Raw genomic sequence first — 19,731 nt, forward strand, 5'->3', positions numbered from 1 at the left:
TGCTTGGCAAAACAACAACAACAACAACAACAACAAAAACGTGGCTCTGATAAGATGGGGAGGAAGGAACAGGTGGTGAATATTATGCCATCCTTCATTGAAACTGACTCACTCTTTTTTTTTCTTTTATTGTTAATTTTAATGGAGTGACATTGATCAATCAGGATACAAAGGTTCAGAGAAAATATCTCCAGGTTATTTTGACAATTGATTTTGTTGCATACCCATCACCCAAAGTCAAATTGTCTTCCACCACCTTCTATCTGGTTTTCTTTGTGCCCGTCCCCTTCCCCCTCCCCCTTCTCCCTCCCTCTCCTCCCCCGCAACCACCACACTCTTGTCCATGTCCCTGAGTCTCATTTTTATGTCCCACCTATATATAGAATCATATAGTTCTTAGTTTTTTCTGATTTACTTATTTCACTTAGTATAATGTTATCAAAATCCATCCATGTTGTATGATCTGATGTCATCATTTCTTATGGCTGAGTAGTATTCCATAGTGTATATGTACCGCATCTTCTTTATCCAATCATCTATTGAAGGGCTTTTTGGTTGCTTCCATGTCTTGGCCACTGTGAACAATGCTGCAATGAACATGGGGCTGCATGTGTCTTTACATACCAATGTTTTTGAGTTATGAGGGTATATTCCCAGTAGAGGGATTGCTGGGTCATAGGGTAGTTCTATTTTCAGTTTTTTGAGGAACCACCATACTTTCTTCCATAATGGTTGTACTACTTTGCATTCCCACCAGCAGTGAATGAGGGTTCCTTTTTTTCCACAGCCTCTCCAACATTTGCTATTACCTGTCTCTCACTGTTTCACGCAGCTGTGGAACCAGGCAGAAAGGCAGAATCTGTATTTGCAATGAGGCCAGTCATTTGTGCCAAAATTTGAAACTGACTCACTCTTAACAAGATAAGGAAGACTAGAGTGGGTAGGAGAGACAGGAACTAGTGAAGTGGAGATGGGGGTGTAGAAACGGAACACAACAGAGGACACCACAGAAGAGCAACCTCTTTTTGCTAAGCCTGAGCTTAACAACAGCATGCTATTTTTAGGAAGGCTTCTGAACAACAAAGTCTTTTATCTTAACCTGAAAAAGGACAGGGTGAAAGGAAGAACAAATCAGGAAATCTAGGTAGTTAGTAACTTTGCCATCAGTCACTGAATATCTCTGGGCATGTCATTGCTCTTTAGTAAATAGTAGTGAGAAAAATCAAAGATTAATGTCGGCTGCTAAGGGTAATGGCCAGAGAGGATCTACCACCTTGCGAATATCCCTTTGCTTGAGCGAAACGAGAGGCAGAGAAAAGGATGGTGTAGCTCTTTCACGTTGAAAGATGCTGTTTGGTGTTTGAGTCATTTATCAGAGCTGAGCTGCTGAAATGGGATCCACAGGGACCTGGGCATGGGGATTCTGAGAAGACATTTAGGAGAACTATTGACGAGATTTGAGAGAGAAACAGTCCAAATGGGTTTCAGTTTTTTCTTTCTTTAGCCTTGGACTGTCTAGAAAATAAGAAAGATGCTAGAGCCACATGGGCTCATCATTTAGTGGGAGAGAGAAACGTAACCTGTAGAAACACGGAGAACAAGAAGCCTAGAGAATGGTGCCTGGAACATAGCCGGTGCTCTCAGAATTGTGGGAGAAATAAAGACACAGGTCACGGAGCCATGTGAGATGAGCTTTGGATTATGTGTTTGGATGGTATGTGTTTGCATGTGCATGCCTGTGCATGTGTGAGTGCATTGTGTGTGTGCACATGCGTGAGTACATAGGTGCATGTATATATAAAAGCTGGTTTGCAGAGGAGGGAAGGGGTAGAAGTGGGGGAACCGTGGCTGAACAAATAGGACAGAAACAGATTGTGGAGAGCTTTGAATGCTGGTCCAAAGGTCATTCAGTACCATTGCAGATTCTGAACTTTATAAAAACTATTCTGGCTTTTATCATTCTATTGCAATTGTAAAATAATTTTTCTGGCATTTGTATTTGCAAAAGTGATCTTGAGCAGAAAGCAGTCTGTAATTCTACAGTCTAGTTCAGGGGACATCTCATTAGTTCTAAACTGCCTTGGGGGAGGGACAGTTTGGACAAATTTGTAAACTAACAGTACTTGGGAACTGTTTGGATATCAGGGTTTGGATATGATGAAAAAATAGAAATCAGATAGTCATGAGGATTTAATGAGATATTGTATGCAGTTTATTTTTCTGAAGTTGGAAACGGGGCGGGGGGCAGCAGTCAGACAGACTCCCTCATGTGCCCGACTGGGATCCACCCGGCATGCCCACCAGGGGGCGATGCTCTGCCCATCTGGGGCATTGCTCTGTTGTGACCAGAGCCATTCTAGCGCCTGAGGCAGAGGCCATGGAGCCATCCTCAGCGCCCGGGTCAACTTTGCTCCAATGGAGCCTCGGCTGTGGGAGGGGAAGAGAAAGACAGAGAGGAAGGAGAGGGGGAGGGGTGGAGAAGCAGATGGGCACTTCTCCTGTGTGCCCTGGCTGGGAATTGAACCCTGGACTTCCGCACGCCAGGCCGACGCTCTACCACTGAGCCAACTGGCCAGGGGTGTATGCAGTTTTAAGGAAATAATTAGGGCATGCACAAAGATGAAACAGTAAAGGTCATTGTCATAATTATTTATGTAATGGCAAAATAAGATTAATTTAATATTCATGAATAGCAAATTATTTGAATGAATCCATAGACTATGTAGCAATTTAAGCTAGTGTTATACGAGAATAAATAATGACATGGGGAAAATATTCTCAATATTATTAAGTGCAAAAAACAGATCATGAGACAGTGTGTATAGTATAATCCCAGGTAACATTTTAGAAGTAGATCTGCATAGAAAAGATACTGGAAAGACACATACCAAAATATTCGTTGTACTTAGCTCTGGATAGTGAAACTTAATTAACATAATTTTAATTTCTTCTTGGTGTCTCTAAATTCTTGAATAAATACAAGCAAGAGTGAAAACAGACAATGTTATAAAATTACCTAGTGAGTTGGCTTCATCCAGGGGAAAATGTGCAGCAGACAGGAGAAGCTTGGGTGAGCAGAGGCAGATAGAGAGACAGAGAGAATATGAGATCAGGTCTTCTGTAAGGGGTTTGGGAAAACAACTCCTTAGCCCTAAGGGTGAGTGAGCTCACCAAAGGAGGAACCCAGAAAGAAAAGGGCTGAGGGGCTCAGGGAGCAGCAGTCAGAGGAGACAGTGGAGAGCCAGAGGAGTGGTCAGGGGCGGGGAGGACCAGGAGGTGAGTAGCACCTAAGGAGAAGGAAGAGCAAGCTTCTCTGGGAGGAGACACTGTGGAAGGTCTCTCTGAAAAGGAGTTAAGGGGAATGAAGGTGGGAAATGCCATCCAGCCTGACCTGTGGTGGCGCAGTGGATAAAGCCTCGACCTGGAATGCTGAGGTTGCCGGTTCAAAACCCTGGGCTTGCCCGGTCAAGGCACATATGGGAGTTGATGCTTCCTGCTCCTCCCCCCTTCTCTCTCTCTCTCTCTCTCTCTCTCTCTGTCTCTCTATCTTTCCTCTAAAATGAATAAATAAATTAAAAAAATTAAAAAAGAAAATGCCATCCAGTCCAGCAATAAACAAGCCATGGGTCACTTTGGGAAACACGATGTCAGTGGACTGGTAAAGGCAGAAGCCAGACCTCAGGGATGAGAGCATGGCTGACAGGAAGTAGAGATGGCAGGGGAGTCTAAGCTTCATGCTAACGATCCTGAGTGTTCCCGCTGTCTCTTCTTCGCTTGATTTGCTTTTAACATTAGTGCATTCAAGTCAGGGCAGTTACCACTTTTTTCCATCTTGGCTAGGACCCTTTAGTGAGCTTCTCATTTTAAAAAAGACCTTCTCTGTAGAAAAGGTAAGTTCCAGTAAGGATGTTGTGAGTTTACTTAGTGACTAATATACAGCCTGCTCCTGTAATTGCCATAAATGAGGGAATCTCTTCACCTCTTACTCCAAATATGTAGCCGTCCAGAAAGGTTTACATATTTTCTCTGAATCTAGTCTGTTAAGAGCCCCTGGTTTCCCAGACTTCCTTTCCCCTTGATCTTAGCCAAAAGGCCAAGAAGCGATGGTTCTGAGTCTGAAGGAAGTTAAAAAATAAAAATAAAAGACTGTAAAACCAAGTTACATTAATCCATTTATTTAGATTTATGTTTATGGTTATAAAATACATGCACTACTGTCCAGGTTACATTAGTTAATTGTGTTCTGACTACTACTGGCTTGCTTCTTCAAGCTGCACCCCCCTCCAGGGGTGGTAGACTCCATGCTTCAATCCCACACCTCCATCTGGTGGCTAATCTGAGAAGCTGCACGTTTAAATTTCCTGTTCTTAGTAACAAAAACAGAAACAAAACCCAAAAAGTTGTCTATTAAAATATAAAACAGTAAAGAAGAACCTATTATCCTCTAACAGTAGTCTCAACCTCTTTTTTATGATTATCTCATTAGGAAACCAAATGTAAAAGACAGAAGAATATGAATATAAGATTTATTTATTTATCTATCTCTCTATCTATTTAATTCTTTTTCCTTGAAATAGGAGTCTTCTAAATCCTACTTAATATCGTACCTGAAAACCAAGGGTAGCGCTGTAGGCTTATCTGGCTACCAGGTAGAACGAAAAGAACCCAGACCTGCATTTGATTCCAGACATGGAGATCAGTGCTCAGGCCTCCATGCAAAGTTATCATATCACTGGAAAATCAAATTGTTTTTGGGGAATTAGGGCTTTTTATATACTTGTGTTTCTTCATTTTCATTAGCTAAAGATTGGGCAATTATTGGCCAAACTGGCTCTTATCTAAGCTTTTGGAGATGTGTCTAACCCTAGGAAGTGGGCATATTTGTATGTGATTTTCAACCTGTCTCTATTCTGGCCTATGAGCAACTTAAAAAAAACCAAGATCATTTTCACAGGGCATCATGTGAGTGACAGCAGTAACACCATGAACATGTGTTGCCTGAAGGTGGTGAGGCTGCACAGCACATCTGCATAGGGCCAGCCTTTTCTGTCCAGTGTTGTTTCTTTCATGGAGACAGACACCACTGTTTTTTCTTCTATCTGTTTAATCTCCTCAAAAAAAGTAATATGGCAGTAGCAAGGTTATCCAAAATAAAGCAGAAAATTATGTTGGTAGCATCAGCCCAAGAACAAGATCAAAACCTCAAAGTATCAGAATCAGAAAAATTGAGAGAAATAAAACAGAAATATATGAGAACTGGTAGAGGACAGTTGTGGGTTTGGGTGATTCATTAATTCCTGTGTGCCCCATGTGCCTGGCTCTGTTCCTCAGAGTGTTTAAGGTACTGCAACAGAGGAAGGATAAGATTTCTATAAGGTGGCCCTGGCCAGTTGGCTCAGTAGTTGAGTGTTGGCCTGGAGTGTGGATGTCCTGGGTCTGATTCCCGGTCAGGGCACACAGGAGAAGTGACCATCTGCTTCTCTACCTCTTCCCCTCCCCTCCCTCTTCTTTCTCTCTCTCTCTCTCTCTCCCCCTCCTGTAGCCATAGCTCAATTGGTTTCAGTACATTAACACAGGCACTGAGGTTGGGTCTGTGGAGCGTTAGCCTCAGGTACTAAAAATAGCTTGGTTGTGAGCATGGCCCAAGATGGGCAGAACATCAGCCCCAGATGGGAGTTGCCAGGTGAGGACCTTGCTGTAGAGCAGCTTATTTGGGGTCACACTGATTGTGGCATAATTGGAACTTCAACTTGGACCTGAATCTTTTTACAAAGTCCTTTTAAACATCCTTGTTCTCATCCTTCTCATGGGAGCATACCTTTAGTCTTCTTTCCTTCCTTCCTTCCTTCCTTCCTTCCTTCCTTCCTTCCTTCCTTCCTTCCTTCCTTCCTTCCTTCCTTCCTTCCTTCCTTCCTCCCTCCCTCCCTCCCTCCCTCCCTCCCCCCCTTCCCCTTTTCCTCCCTCCCTCCCTTCCTTCTTTCCTTTCTTTTTTCCATCTATTTATCCATCTATTCATTCATTTATGTTTGAACTTTCTGCTTCATTATCTTCCCCATGTTTATTTCTAGACATCTCCTTGATCCTAAGAAAAAATAAAATGACAAAAATGTTTGTCTCTATTTCTATATGATTTCTGGTCTTTTCATTTAAAAAAATTTTATTGATTTTTAGAGAGAAAGAGGAAATAAAAAAGAGAAATATTAATGTTTTCTGTTTATGCATTCATTGGAAACATCGACTTGTTCTACTTGTTTATGCATTAATTTGTTGATTCTTATATCCCCTAACTGGGAATTGAACCTGCAACCTTTGTGTATTGGATCAATGCTCTAACCCAGTGGAAATCATCCTAGTCTCTACCGCCCACTAGTGGGCGTTCCAGCTTTCATGGTGGGCAGTAGCGGAGCAACCAAAGTATAAATAAAAAGACAGACTTAACTATAGTAAGTTGTTTCATAAAGATTTATTCTGCCAAACTTAGTGAAAATCCAACATAAAGTACTTGGTAAGTAATTATTATTATATGCTTTAACTTGCTATAACTCTGCTTTATAAATTTTATAAAAAGTTACTTCCCTACTTTATAAATCACCATTACTGTTGAACCAGTGGGCGGTTAGAAAATTTTACTACTAACAGAGATACAAAAGTGGGCGGTAGGTATAAAAAGGTTGACTGCCCCTGCTCTAACCTATTGAGCAACCCAGCCAGAACTTTTTCATCATTTTTAATTGGACCTGGCATTTATGAGAGGAAAAACAAGAATTCAAGTGAATTACCTATTTTTAAAAATCATAATGTAACACAACTTTTTTTAGGTCAACTAGAGGCTACATCTGTAAGGGCTCTTTGAGGTTTAAGGAGAGGAACCCTGACCAGGAAGGAGGAGACCATTGCCACAAATGAGCCATGCAGTTATTTGTACCACTCAGTGTTGTGAGAACCTGACCTACTATGGGGCTCATCGTAGGTCTTATTTTTATAACATTGAAGATAATTCCTTAGAGTAGAATTATTAATGTGATTCAGAGAAATCAGTATTTATTCAATCAAAACATTTTTAAAACACATATGTATTGGTCACTATGTGAAGCTATTATAGAGAAAAAGAAAAGGCTTTATAAAATGTCAGTCTAAAGATAGATGAAAAATTTTCCTTTGGTAAGAAGGATATAAATGTATAGACATTCTCAACTGGGTTTTCAGGACTGTAATGAGCTCTTAATCTACCTTAGGATCCAAGTTTCTTCTTTAAAGGGACAAATTTGTAAGGAATGATCAATAACTCTTAGAGATTTGAAACCTTCACATTGTTTGGTTTAGTAATAGTACCCCGCCCTCCATCTTTTTCAAAAGTGTTCAAAGACAGAAATCCTTTAAATCAGTTGTCCCTAACATTTTTTGGGCCACGGACCGGTTTAATGTCAGAAAATATTTTCACGGACCGGCCTTTAGGGTGGGATGGATAAATGTATCACGTGACCGAGACAAGCATCAAGAGTGAGTCTTAGACGGATGTAACAGAGGGAATCTGGTCATTTTTTAAAAATAAAACATCATTCAGACTTAAATATAAATAAAACGGAAATAATGTAAGTTATTTATTCTCTCTCTGCAGACCAGTACCAAATGGCCCACGGACTGGTACTGGTCCGCGGCCTGGGGGTTGGGGACCACTGCTTTAAATAAACATCAAGCTAATCTGAAATGACAATTATCTGGTATTTCTTGACAAGATTATCAATATAAGGCTAAGAAACACCATTGTAGTTTCTACTAGAACCTACTATTATAGGCTCTGCAAGTTTAGTCAGATGTGAATGAATTTAATAAATTCAAAAGTCTTTAAATAAATACAAAAGTCTTTCCAAGACAACGCAAAGCTTAAAACCAGGCCTCCAAGTCAATACAGTTACGTCATTCCATAAAGTCAGGTATCTCTCCTCTCCTCTGGCATCCCTTTTCGTATTGTATCCCAGCATTGGCTTTATGGTTCCTAAGAAACACGATGCTTCCCCAGGATCTGATCTGATTTCCCATGCTCATCTCTTTGGCTCCTCACTTCATTCTTTCCTATTCTCAGAGAATAGCTGACAGTTTTTACAACATTCTTGTATATATCTAACCATTATCAAGCTTTTCCTCATCCCTCAATTGTTCAGGCTATACAAACCAATATATATTTTTAATAATTTCTCATGAGCCATTGCCTCTCTCTTGAAGTCATCCTTAGGACACCTTCTAAGCCTTCTTATGAAACCTCAGATTCAATTAACTCTTCATATTGCAAGACCCTAAGCATGACACCGTCCCCTAACCAAGGCAAGAAAGATGTTTCTTAAGGTAGAGAGTCCCTGAACACAGGCTCCCATTTTCACATAAAGCAGCAGCATTTACTAGTTTGTTTTTGATGTTTTGTTGTTTGCCTCCTTCACAATTTATTTCTCTAATTTGCTTGTGAAAACTAGCCTTTCCCAGTAGCTGCTTCTCAGAGAAAGTGTCTAATGAAAATTGCAATGTCTTCTGGTAATGGCATCTTCACGAAACCTTGGTTTTGATGCTCATTGATATAGTTCTTTCATAGAGTTTAACCAAAGCATCACTGCCAGCGATGACAGGGCAGAAGGATGGCTAGAGGAGAGGTATTCTAACGCGTCTGTCTATCTTCATGAGTAGTTCCTACCCCTTTGAGGGTAGGAGATTTGGAAAGTTACTTTTTTTTTCAATGTTCTATAGCATACCATACAAGGACAGGACTGAAAACCTCATATTCCCTGCAGATCACTGTCCTAAGCATTTCCGACATTGAATTCTAGAGTTAACACTGAACTTGAATATTAGTCAAAAATCATCCTACTTATATAAAAATGTGGGCCCAAAATACCTGCCTTGAGACCGACATTTGTGATTTGAGATATTTAGATATAAAATATGAGTGTTTCTTCTCTTGGATGCATATGAAATATAAAGTATTATTATGCCATTCATTTCAGAGCCAAATAGGGCTTGTAAACCTATACCCTTTTATTCAATTACCATTTCATGTTCTGAAAGTGTTTTGACTTTATATAATTTTCTTTCACCAAAAATTTGTTATAATGTTTTTAATGTCCTTTTGCAGCCTGCCACATACTGGAATGCCGCAATGGAATGGCCCACGATGTCATAAGTACCATAGGCCAGGCTTTTGAGCTCCGGTTTAAACAATATTTGAAAAATCCTTCTTTGAGCACTTCTTGTGAAAGGTCAGCCAAAAGTTCTATAATTATTTGATTTACTATATTTTGTTCAATTTGAAAATCAATATGGCATTTAAAACTGATAAGTGAAATTAGTAATTTTCTTCTTACAAATAGGCACAGTTTCAGCACAAATAGTGACATTTCCTATTTTTCTTCCACTCATATTTGTCCAGATATTTCCCCTTGACTTATAACAAAATTAAAGGAGACACTAAAAATGAGAAGGAATCAGCCACGTTTCTCTGATGTTATACAAAACTATGAATTAATTAAGTAGCATCATAAAATAATAAACATCAACAGATTTATCAGATTTGTTTCAACTCCAAATCCCAAGCATACCAATTTTTTTAAAAATCAAGAGTGAAGAACAAAATAAGTAGAGCCAAATGTCTGTTGCAAGAATTCCTGTCAGTTTGTTGGTTTGCAGTGTAAGCAGATCAGATCCAGCTAAACTGCAGCCCGGGGAAAGAAACAATGGGACCCAAGGATCTGGTGGTTCTTTCTAAAGACAGAAAGACTGCAATGAAAGCCGAACATTTTCAGGCCAGGGTAATGCAACGAGGCCCCTGGCTTGAAGAATTCTCACCTGAAAAAACGAGACTCTCAGCACTTTTAAGTGCATTTCCCCCCCTAATTTGTTATTTTGTGTACCAACAAACCCTGGGTTTGGAGATCACCCTTTCTGAAGTGGTTGAGGGTAGCAATGGAGGAGTGGTTACCATAAGGCCAGATGTTGAATTTTCTCCAGACAGCACTTACATTTTAGTGCTGTCATTTTGTTGACATGTAATGAATCCAACAAAACTGTGTGTGTTGTCAGTGTAATCGGTTCCATCGGAGAGGACTCGATTTACTTTTTCATAAGAAACTTTTACTAAGTCCAATTTGGAAGAAAAGTACATTTTTTTTTTTTTGCCCTCCTTTAATTTTAAAAACAATGCATGTTTAGACAAATTCACCCTCTTGCCACATATGGTTCTAATATTTCTATATGAATCCCATGAACTCCTTTAGCTTGGTGCAGATGAGATAGCTGGCCGTAGCTTTTTCACTTTTTTCATCTTGGTTTTAATAAACTGGGCCAGGCCCCCCTGCCCTATATTTCCAGTTTCTTTGAGTGAAGCATTTATGAAATGGTACAAAACATGCTGGAGATATCCAGGAAAACCTTGTATTTTTATATTCTTTTGACAGCAATGTCTTACACTGAGGGAGTTCATTTATATGTGTATATATCTTTTTAATTACTGGGGGAGAAGACACAAAAGCATCCCACTTGGCATCTGGGCTGGCTTACGTCACTGCAGTTGTCTACAGAAATCTAAACAACTCCGCTATCCGGCTGCTTCCATCCAGATGTTTGACATCACGCACATCTATAAATTTACAGCATGAATGCAGTTTGTCGGGATGATTTGCATGGTTCTGATCCCTTTGCATCCCCTACAGCATTTGAATTCCCGCCCAGCCTCTTGGGGATTCTTTTTTCCCTTACAGTGAGGAGGTGCATATTGACAGTCATGCTGAAGAGAGGGAAGATCATGAGTATTACAATGAAATACCAGGAAAGCAGCCCCCTGTGGGTGGTATTTCAGATGTGAGGATCAAAGTTCAAGCCACAGAACAAATGGCTTACTGCCCCATACGGTGTGAAAAGTTGTGCTATTTGGTAAGTAATGTTTTATTATTTTTGGAACGAGTAGTGCAATTCTGTCCTTATCACTAGAGAGCTTAATTTGAGGGTTTCCAAATGCTAGTTAGAGAAAGTATCATTTTTCTCAGTACAGAGCCAGAGAGTGAATCATTGACAGAGCCCGGAGTAGATCATTTTTACTCCTAATTCCCCGATCTCAGCCTCAACAGCTGACCTCACACCTCACTTCCCTGGGAACCCTGGAGCAGTCTAGTGTGTTATCCTCAACTCCGCCCTTTCCCATCTCCAACTCCTCCTGTGTTCTCCTTGCTTGTCTTCCTTAGTTACTGTCTCCACAGCTAATCTTCCCCTGAGCTCCTGTCCCACCCCTTCCTATCAACTCTGTGCCCTTGTTCTGTCCATCAACCTCTTTCTCAGTCTTTATTCTCTATCTACTGGTTCTTTCTTCTGTCTGCAGATAAACTTGGGTTCCTCCAACCGAACTAATAGTATTTCATCTCCTCATCTTTTACCCACAAACTTCTAGAAAAAACTATCTTTACCTCTGTGTTCACATCTATACTACACTTTTAGGATCTGAATTCCATTTGACAACTTGATAGAACTTACTTTTACAGTGTCAACCTTTTTTTATTTTTATTTTTATTTTTCTTACCAGTGGTTTAATTGCTAAACCTGTCTCCTTCTTCAATATTCTAAATTTGTCGCCAGCATTTATTTGACCATGTTGGCTGCCTCTTCTGTTGGCTTCTGATACATTTCCATTGTGTGACACTGATTCCATGTCTCTAGTTGCTGTTTTTGTTCCTTTTGTCATGTTTTTCAATTTTTATTATGAATATTTTCAAACATACAGAGAAGTTGAAAGGATTATACAGTAAATACTTATATACTCACCAATCTATATTATACAATGAACATTTTGCTGTATTTGCTCTGTCATCCTATGTAGTCATCTATCATCCATCAATCCATCTTATTTTTGATGTGTTTCAAAGTAAGTTGCAAGAATCTCTTGTATTCTTTCATCGCCTTCCCTAGGAACCTGAGCCCCTGCCTTACCACCATGAGAGCGCTGTCCAGGACATGGCCCTTGGCCCTCAGTTCGCCTGTGGCTGACACTATGTGTCTGCTTCTCTGGCTTCTCTGTTGCCAGCTCTTACCTCGCTCTCTAGCTACAATGCCACAAACATTACGTTGCTTGTTTATATCAAGATTGAACTGAGCCTTTTGGCCGCAAACCAGATTGCGGACATCATGTTAAATATGGCATTGCTACTCTTTATTTAAAAATTTTTGCTGTTTTTTTTTTTAAAGGAAATGTTATTAATTTAAAAAGAGTTCTGAGAAATTCAGTAGGATTCCTAGCAATGATTAGTTCTGAAATCTGTGTGAGATTTGAAATGTAATTATAAAAGGCTAAAAACCAAAGGATTCATTCCTATTTTTTCCTTTTTAAAAAATGCAGATGAGGCCCTGGCCGGTTGGCTCAGTGGTAGAGTCCCGGGTTCGATTCCCGGCCAGGGCACACAGGAGAAGCGCCCATCTGCTTCTCCACCCCTCCCCCCTCGCCTTCCTCTCTGTCTCTCTCTTCCCCTCCCACAGCCAAGGCTCCATTGGAGCAAAGATGGCCTGGGCGCTGGAGATGGCTCCTTGGCCTCTGCCCCAGGCGCTAGAGTGGCTCTGGTCGCGACAGAGCGACGCCCTGGAGGGGCAGAGCATCGCCCCCTGGTGGGCAGAGCGTTGCCCCCTGGTGGGCGTGCCGGTGGATCCCGGTCGGGTGCAGTCTGTCTGACTGTCTATCCCCGTTTCCAGCTTCAGAAAAATACAAAAATACAAAAAAAAAATGCAGATGATTTGTCACATCACGAATGTTCAGCACATTACCCTGGCACAGCCTCAGCTGTGCTCTGCATTGCTGCTCCTCCTCATGGGGGCGGGGCATTGCACCGAGGACACAGGCGTCTTCAGTTGGTTTCTTAGGGTTTGCCTCCAGGTCTGTCTTGAGTGCTCCAGACACAGTTTCCAATCCCGTTCATTATTGTCAGGTTCATGCCACCAAACATTAGAGGTCCAATGAATTGAGCCTTGATATCACCTTCAAGGTAAACAAATACTGTGGGCAGATTCCTGTCAGGATAATTGGGTATGCAGGCTGTTGAAATGGCTTTGATAAACTTAACCTCAGGAAACCTCCTGGCAAACCCACTGAAGTGCGGATTTATCAGGGCACAGAGGCGAAGCCTCGCTTGTAAAGGTGCGAGGTCACCCACAAGCCCTCTCCAGCTTTGGGAACTTCCTGAACGTAATCCTTTGCTGACATCTCTAGCACTTCTCCAGATTTATTCTTCAGTTTAGTTGCTTTCCGCTCAGCCAGTCTCTGCTGCCTGTACATTTCAGTGGCTGTTTTGTCTTCCTTATTAAATTCATCTTTATTAGTCTCCAATTCTTTCAAAGTCATATTTTCATTTATTTTCATAACTGACTGCTGAAGGACTCGCTGCTCTTCCTCTTCTGCCTCCTTTTCCAGTTCGTTCAAACTTTCTTTTGAAGGCCAGACGCCCCTTTTACATAAGATGTCATCCCAGTTAGTGTCTGTGCTGGGGTCTTGTCTTAAACAGCTCACCCAGACCGGCCGCAGCGCCTGGCCCCTCAGCTCTCTCCTGTGCATTGCTACTCTTTCAGTAATCCACAGTCTTGTTTTCCTCACAGTCTGAGCCCTGTATTAACTCAGTCCTCAAGACCTAGGATTCTACCATAAAAATACCTTTTGAATATACCCAACCTTTTCCATTCCTCTTGCATCTTTCTGAGTTCTAGTCCTCACTTGTTCAGATGATTCTGAAAGCCCCTTCTGTGTCTCCGATGTTATTCCCCCAAATGCTCCTGCATGAAACTTCCAGATTAATCTAGCTAAAGCAGAGACGCCCCTTCTCAAAGGCATCAGTAGGTCCCATTCCGTTACTGAAGAGAACATGAGATTTTCAAGTCTGAAGGTGAGCCAGACAGAAACATCAGCAGAGTAGGGCTCCAATCTGCCACATCATGGTTAGCTAGAGGCTTGCTAAATGGCCAGTGTCCGTACAAGTGTCCTGGAGATCACACTGGCTTGCTGAGGCTCGAATTGAGTCCTGAAATATGACCTCCCAGCAGAAGCAGTGTCCTTGAGCCTTGTATCTCAGTGACAGCCTTGATGACCCTCACCCCGATCTCTGCAGCTCCAAACAATGCACTATTCAAAAGAGAGTCTACATGCCCCACCCCAAGTCTTCCTTTCTTTTTTTGTGGGGTCCTTCAGAAGTCGGGGCCCAGGGCGTGCGCCCGGTGCGCCTGCTGTTAAATCCGCCTCTGTCTGCTGGGAGTATTATCAGTTTGTTTTGTGGAAGTTTAGGAACATATGCTTTGTTTGTAAATGCCTCATGGTCTGTTGTTCGCACAGCCTGGAAACTCGAGGTGCAGCGGTGTGTATGAGAACTATCTGGAGCAGAGCACAGCCATAGGTAGGTACAGTCACCTTTCACCACTACCACTCGCCTTACTCCTGTTCAGCCATGTGCTATTGTGTGGACCTTGCTTTTTTTTTTTTTTTTTGGTATTTTTCTGAAGTTGGAAACGGGGAGCAGTCAGACAGACTCCTGCATGCACCCGACCGGGACCCACCCGGCATGCCCACCAGTGGGCGATGCTCTGCCCATCCAGGGCGTCACTCTGTTGCAACCAGAGCCATTCTAGTACCTGAGACAGAGGCCATAGAGCCATCCTCAGCGCCTGGGCCAACTTTGCTCCAATGGAGCCTTGGCTGCGGGAGGGGAAGAGAGAGACAGAGGAAGGAGAGGGGGAGGGGTGGAGAAGTAGATGGGTGCTTCTCCTGTGTGCCCTGGCCGGGAATTGAACCCGGGACTCCTGCACGCTAGGCCGACGCTCTACTACTGAGCCAACCAGCCAGGGCCTGGACCTTGCTTTTAAACACTTCATGAGCAAGGCAGGTGTGTATAACTAAACCCATACTCCTTCAGCGACGGGCTTCCCACGTCTGGAGAGACCCAGAATGCCACACATGTGTCACTTGGGAGGCTTGTGCTTCTCCTTCTCCCAAATGACCGTTCCACCTCATGGGGTCTTTCACTGCTCTGACGTCATGAAAGCTTTCACTGGGAAGGTGCTTTCTCTGCTCAGATTTCCAGAGATTCCCACCGCAAAGAAGATCAGACAGTAGGCTAATATGAAAATTAATGCTTGTCAAATTCATTAGTACTAAGATAAAACCTTCTGCTTGGTAAAGGGAACAAAAAGAAATCTGAAATGGGAGAGTTCCGATTAGGGTCCCACCCACCACCCCAGACTTGCCAGGGCATTAAATGTCTTATTACTGCTTGTGTCCTTTTTTTTTTTTTTTTTACAGAGACAGAGAGATAGTCAGAGAGAGGGACAGATAGGAACAGCCAGACAAGAAGGAGAGAGATGAGAAGCATCAATTCTTCATTGTAGCTTCTTAGTTGTTCATTGACTGCTTTCCCATATGTGCCTTGACCCCTTGCTCAAGCCAGCGACCTTGAGCTCAAACCAGCGACCTTGAGCTCAAACCAGCGACCTTGGGCTTCAAGCCAGCTACCTTTGGGCTCAAGCCAGCAACTTTGGGCTAAAACCAGTGACCTTTGGGCTCAAGCCAGTGACCATGAGGTCATGTTTATGATCCCACACTCAAGCCAGCGACTCCACACTCAAGCTGGTAAGCCCACACTCAAGCCAGCGACCTTGAGGTTTCAAACCTGGGTCCTTAGCATCCCAGTCCAATGCTACTTATTTTCATAAAAACAAGGTATGCTGCCAGGTAGTCATTTTATTCTTATGAATTGTTGAAAGTATTTATTTACTTATTTGGGAAGGAAAGTTTTGCAGCTTTACAGGGGGAGATAACTAGACAGTATAAATAATACAGAAGGTAGAGTTGGATAACCACACTTAGGCTATTTAAGTTAGCAGAAGCTTGTCATATAGAAGGTATTCACTTCCAAGAATACTTTTGTGTTTCTTATGGAATTATGCCAATGTAATCTATTAATTTTATTATTTTAATACATGGGGGAACACGAAGATTTATTGTTTTCAGTACAGCTATGGTTACCACCTTCCTCCAACCTGCAAAAATAGTAGAGTGGTGAGCTAATGCAGTATTTAAATTCCTTAAAAACATGGCTTCTTCTGATAGAAGTTAAAATTTCATGCTATTCTTTAAAGTTAGTTATATTGTAAATTGATTTTTAATAATATGACTAAAACTTAATGATGAATGTAAATGTCTTTTCAGAACTATGCTCCCTAGAAGCTATATAATTCCTTCTTCCCCCCCTCCTTTCCTTTACTCTGGAAATCCCTAACCAAGGGCCTAATAGTTAGGAATGTACACATATGCCCTGTTGTACTGTAACCATTTTCTACTGCTGATTTAGAGTTATCATCACGCCCTGTTCTTATTTCATACTCTTCATTTATTCTACCATTCACTCAATGACTATTTATTGTCCTGTAGGCTCAGCATGAGTTACAACATTATTTCTTTAAAAAGGTAGCTTCCTGGCCCTGGCTGGGTTGCTCAGTGGATAAAGCGTTGTCCTGGTGCACCAAGGCTAAGAAGCAATCAATGAGTACACAACTAAATGGAACAACTAAGTGGAATGGCAGCAGATGCTCCCCCCTCTCTCAATCAATGGGGGGAAAGAAAGCAAAGCAGGTTCCTTACTTCCAGTGGGAACCGGAATGCTAGGAAGCCATCAGCCCCTAAAACCATGGGGGATAGAAAGACTCAATCCCTGTTCCAGGGGCTGTGAAAAGTGGGGTTCTTCCTATTGTGACAAGAAAGACTTTCCTAACTCAGTCCTTTCATCCACAGACACCCAGAAATCAGGTGTTCTTACCTTGGGGTCTGCCTCTGACTACTTGGGCATATGTTTAAACAATGATCTGAAATCCTTGATCAGTGAATAAATCAATAGCAGTTGCCAGAATAACACAGAGACATTTTTATGGCTTTTTCCAGTGATTCATACATAAGCATTGAAGAGACACCTACCCAAATATATATTTTCAACAAGGTTTGGCGTTTTCATCCCAAGACATTTGTTTATTCAAATGCTGCCCTAAAACTTGAATTCCGGTGTGTTATAAATACTGCAATAAGCTTCTGGTTCTTGAAGGAGTTACAGTAATTGTGTTTATTGCCAGATGTATAAAATATCTCTATCCTTAATAATAAATTATTTTATGGAAAAAAATAATTAGCAAAATAGAATAATGTTTCCCCAGCCTTGAAGTTAAAATGGAAATGTTGGTATTTTTAATCAAAAAGATGTTAAATTCCCATAAACTCTAAGGGCTTGCACTTAAAAACTCTGTTTCTTACAGTATACACAACTATGCATATATTTATTTTCCGCCACAAATCTTTTTTTAGGCTGGTTGTATAGGTTCTCAGAGTGATACTTGGCACAACAAACCTTGGGAATGCACAATGGCTGGCATGTGTGGTTAATTCCCATCAACCACACCCTCCACCCTAGGAAGGTTTTAAATTTGGGTACAGGGTGAGGTATCCTTTTCCTTTTCCTTTTTTTTTTTTTTAAATTAAGACAACAGTGCTGACTTAAATGTAATGGCACATTAGAAAAAAGGGAATGGGAGTTTTCAATAGAGACTGAGTATAGCCATGGGCACTTTGGTGCAGTCCTTGGGATGGCAAGTTGATGTGGTCAGCTCATGTCAGTGCTCTGCCAGGGGCCGATGAGTCAGCGCCCTGTGCCAAAGGTTGGCTCAGGGTCTTTAGCACATGGTGGGGTCAGACTGGGTAGACACTCAGTCATCTGTTCATTCAGCTGACAAACATTTTTCTTTTGAGCATCTGCTTTCTACCAGGCCTTGAAGATGCAGAAGAGACACAGATAAGTGTATTCTTGTCTCTCCATGAAGACTCAAGGAATTTGTAGTCTCAATGGGGAGACAGACGAGTAAACAGATACTGACAATACATCAGAGAATGGCACCTTCCCCAGTCTGGGGGAGGGAAGAATTTAGGGGAAGGCTTCCTGAAGGAGGTGGATTCAGAGAAGAACCATAAAGGATAAATAGACATGATAGATGAAGAAAGGGACTGGGAGAATATTACAGCAAGAGATAAGCATCAGATGCAGAAGCTTACCATCGATGGACAGATAGACACACAACTGAGCACTGATAGGAACTATTTATTGAATGCCTGCTAGGAGGCAGCACTGTGCTCAGTGAGTGTCTCATCCACATCCTTTCATTTCATCTCACAACCGCATTAGAAATGAGGTACTCCCATTTTACAAATACAAACACTGACACTTAGAGAGGTTAAGTAACATGCCTCAGGCCACAGAAATAGAGGTAACACAGGGGTCTAAAGTCAGGTCCATTTGAACATTTTTGATTATATTCCACTTTCAGTACATTTTTATGAGCAGGCATTCCTAAATAAATAATAATTCAATCATGTATAAGTTATAGACACATATACTAATATAGTATGCATGTATAAAAAACACAAAACAAGAAAATTTCAAAGTTAGAATTAATGATAAATATTTTTAAAAAGTCTTGCTAATTATATCGGCTGAATACTATCAGATAATATCTCCAGGCCAGATACATATTCAAAGTATTTATTGATAAAATTAACATAAATTCAGCCTGACTTGTGGTGGCGCAGTGAGTAAAGCATTGACCTGGAACACTGAGGTTGCCAGTTTGGAACCTTGGGCTTGTCTGGTCAAGGCACATATGGGAGTTGATGCTTCCTGCTTCTTCCTCCTTCTCTCTCTCCTCTCTCTAAAATGAGTAAAATCTTTAAAAAAAATTTTTTTAATTCACATAAATCCACATTTCTTTTTTTATTTTTTCCTTCTTTTTGCAAATGAGAGGAGAGGAGATAGAGAGACTCCTGCATGTGCCCAGACTAGGATCCACCTGGCTACTCCCGTCTGGAGCTGACGCTCTGCCCATCTGGGGCCATGCTCCCAGCTGAGCTATTTTTAGCTCCTGAGGTGGAGGCTCCAGGGAGCCATCCTCAGCACCTGGGGCTGATGCGCTTGAGTCAATTGAGCCATAGCTGTGGGAAGGGGAGAGAGAGTGAGCAAGAAAGAGATGGGGGGAGTTGAGGGGGGGAGAAGAAGGTGGTCACTTCTGTGTGCTCTGACCAGGATTCGAAACCAGGACAACCATACACCAGGCTGATGCTCTACCACTGAGCCAACCAGTCAGGGCCCTAATCCACATTTCAAATCTTAATAATTTTAACGCTTGCTAGGTGGAAGCTCGGATGTTGATTATTCTTATTTATGAGCTAAGACGGAGTTTATACTAAGAAAAATGATCTTCAATGCTTGATTTATTCGCAGCAACTTTTTAAGCCATTTATCCATTTGTGAAACTAAGTTTATTTTAAACTAAGTAATAAACTTCATAAATCCACTTAAGCAAATGGAAACTGTTGGGTTTTGCTAAATGCTACAGACAAATGAGGTTCCTTGTCAACCCCTCCCTCTGTAGGAATCCCACTTTTCCCTCAGGGTATCCCATATACAGAATATGACATGGCACGAAGTGACATGATCACTGACAGACAGATAGGGTGTCAGGGAGGAGCAGGAGTTTGTTGTCTTCTGCCTGGGGTTCCTCTGTTTGGTGTACTTTTGGGTTTTCATACTATACATTATAAAAATCATAACACTATTCACCATGATGTGAAATCCAAAATGAAGTCGGTCCTGGGGGTTTAATGACTGAAACAAGAGGACTGATGTTGTGTTGTGCTGG

The 19,731-nt window shown here is 41.6% G+C and overlaps 1 protein-coding gene and 1 pseudogene across 1 annotated transcript in view; one reads left to right on the plus strand and one right to left on the minus strand.

Annotated features, from left to right (window-relative positions):
- Positions 1-19,731, plus strand: part of SHC4 (SHC adaptor protein 4) — a 133,164-nt gene that overhangs the window by 96,028 nt on the left and 17,405 nt on the right. Inside the window, exons 7-9 of the mRNA XM_066342073.1 lie at positions 9,122-9,245; positions 10,743-10,914; positions 14,339-14,399. Of these exons, the coding sequence (XP_066198170.1) occupies positions 9,122-9,245; positions 10,743-10,914; positions 14,339-14,399 (357 nt within the window). The remainder of the gene's footprint in view (positions 1-9,121; positions 9,246-10,742; positions 10,915-14,338; positions 14,400-19,731) is intronic.
- LOC136375908 (phosducin-like protein 3 pseudogene) lies at positions 12,799-13,570 on the minus strand (annotated as a pseudogene).

The sequence above is a fragment of the Saccopteryx leptura genome, chromosome 6 (genome assembly GCF_036850995.1).
Source record: "Saccopteryx leptura isolate mSacLep1 chromosome 6, mSacLep1_pri_phased_curated, whole genome shotgun sequence".
Lineage (NCBI taxonomy): Eukaryota > Metazoa > Chordata > Mammalia > Chiroptera > Emballonuridae > Saccopteryx > Saccopteryx leptura.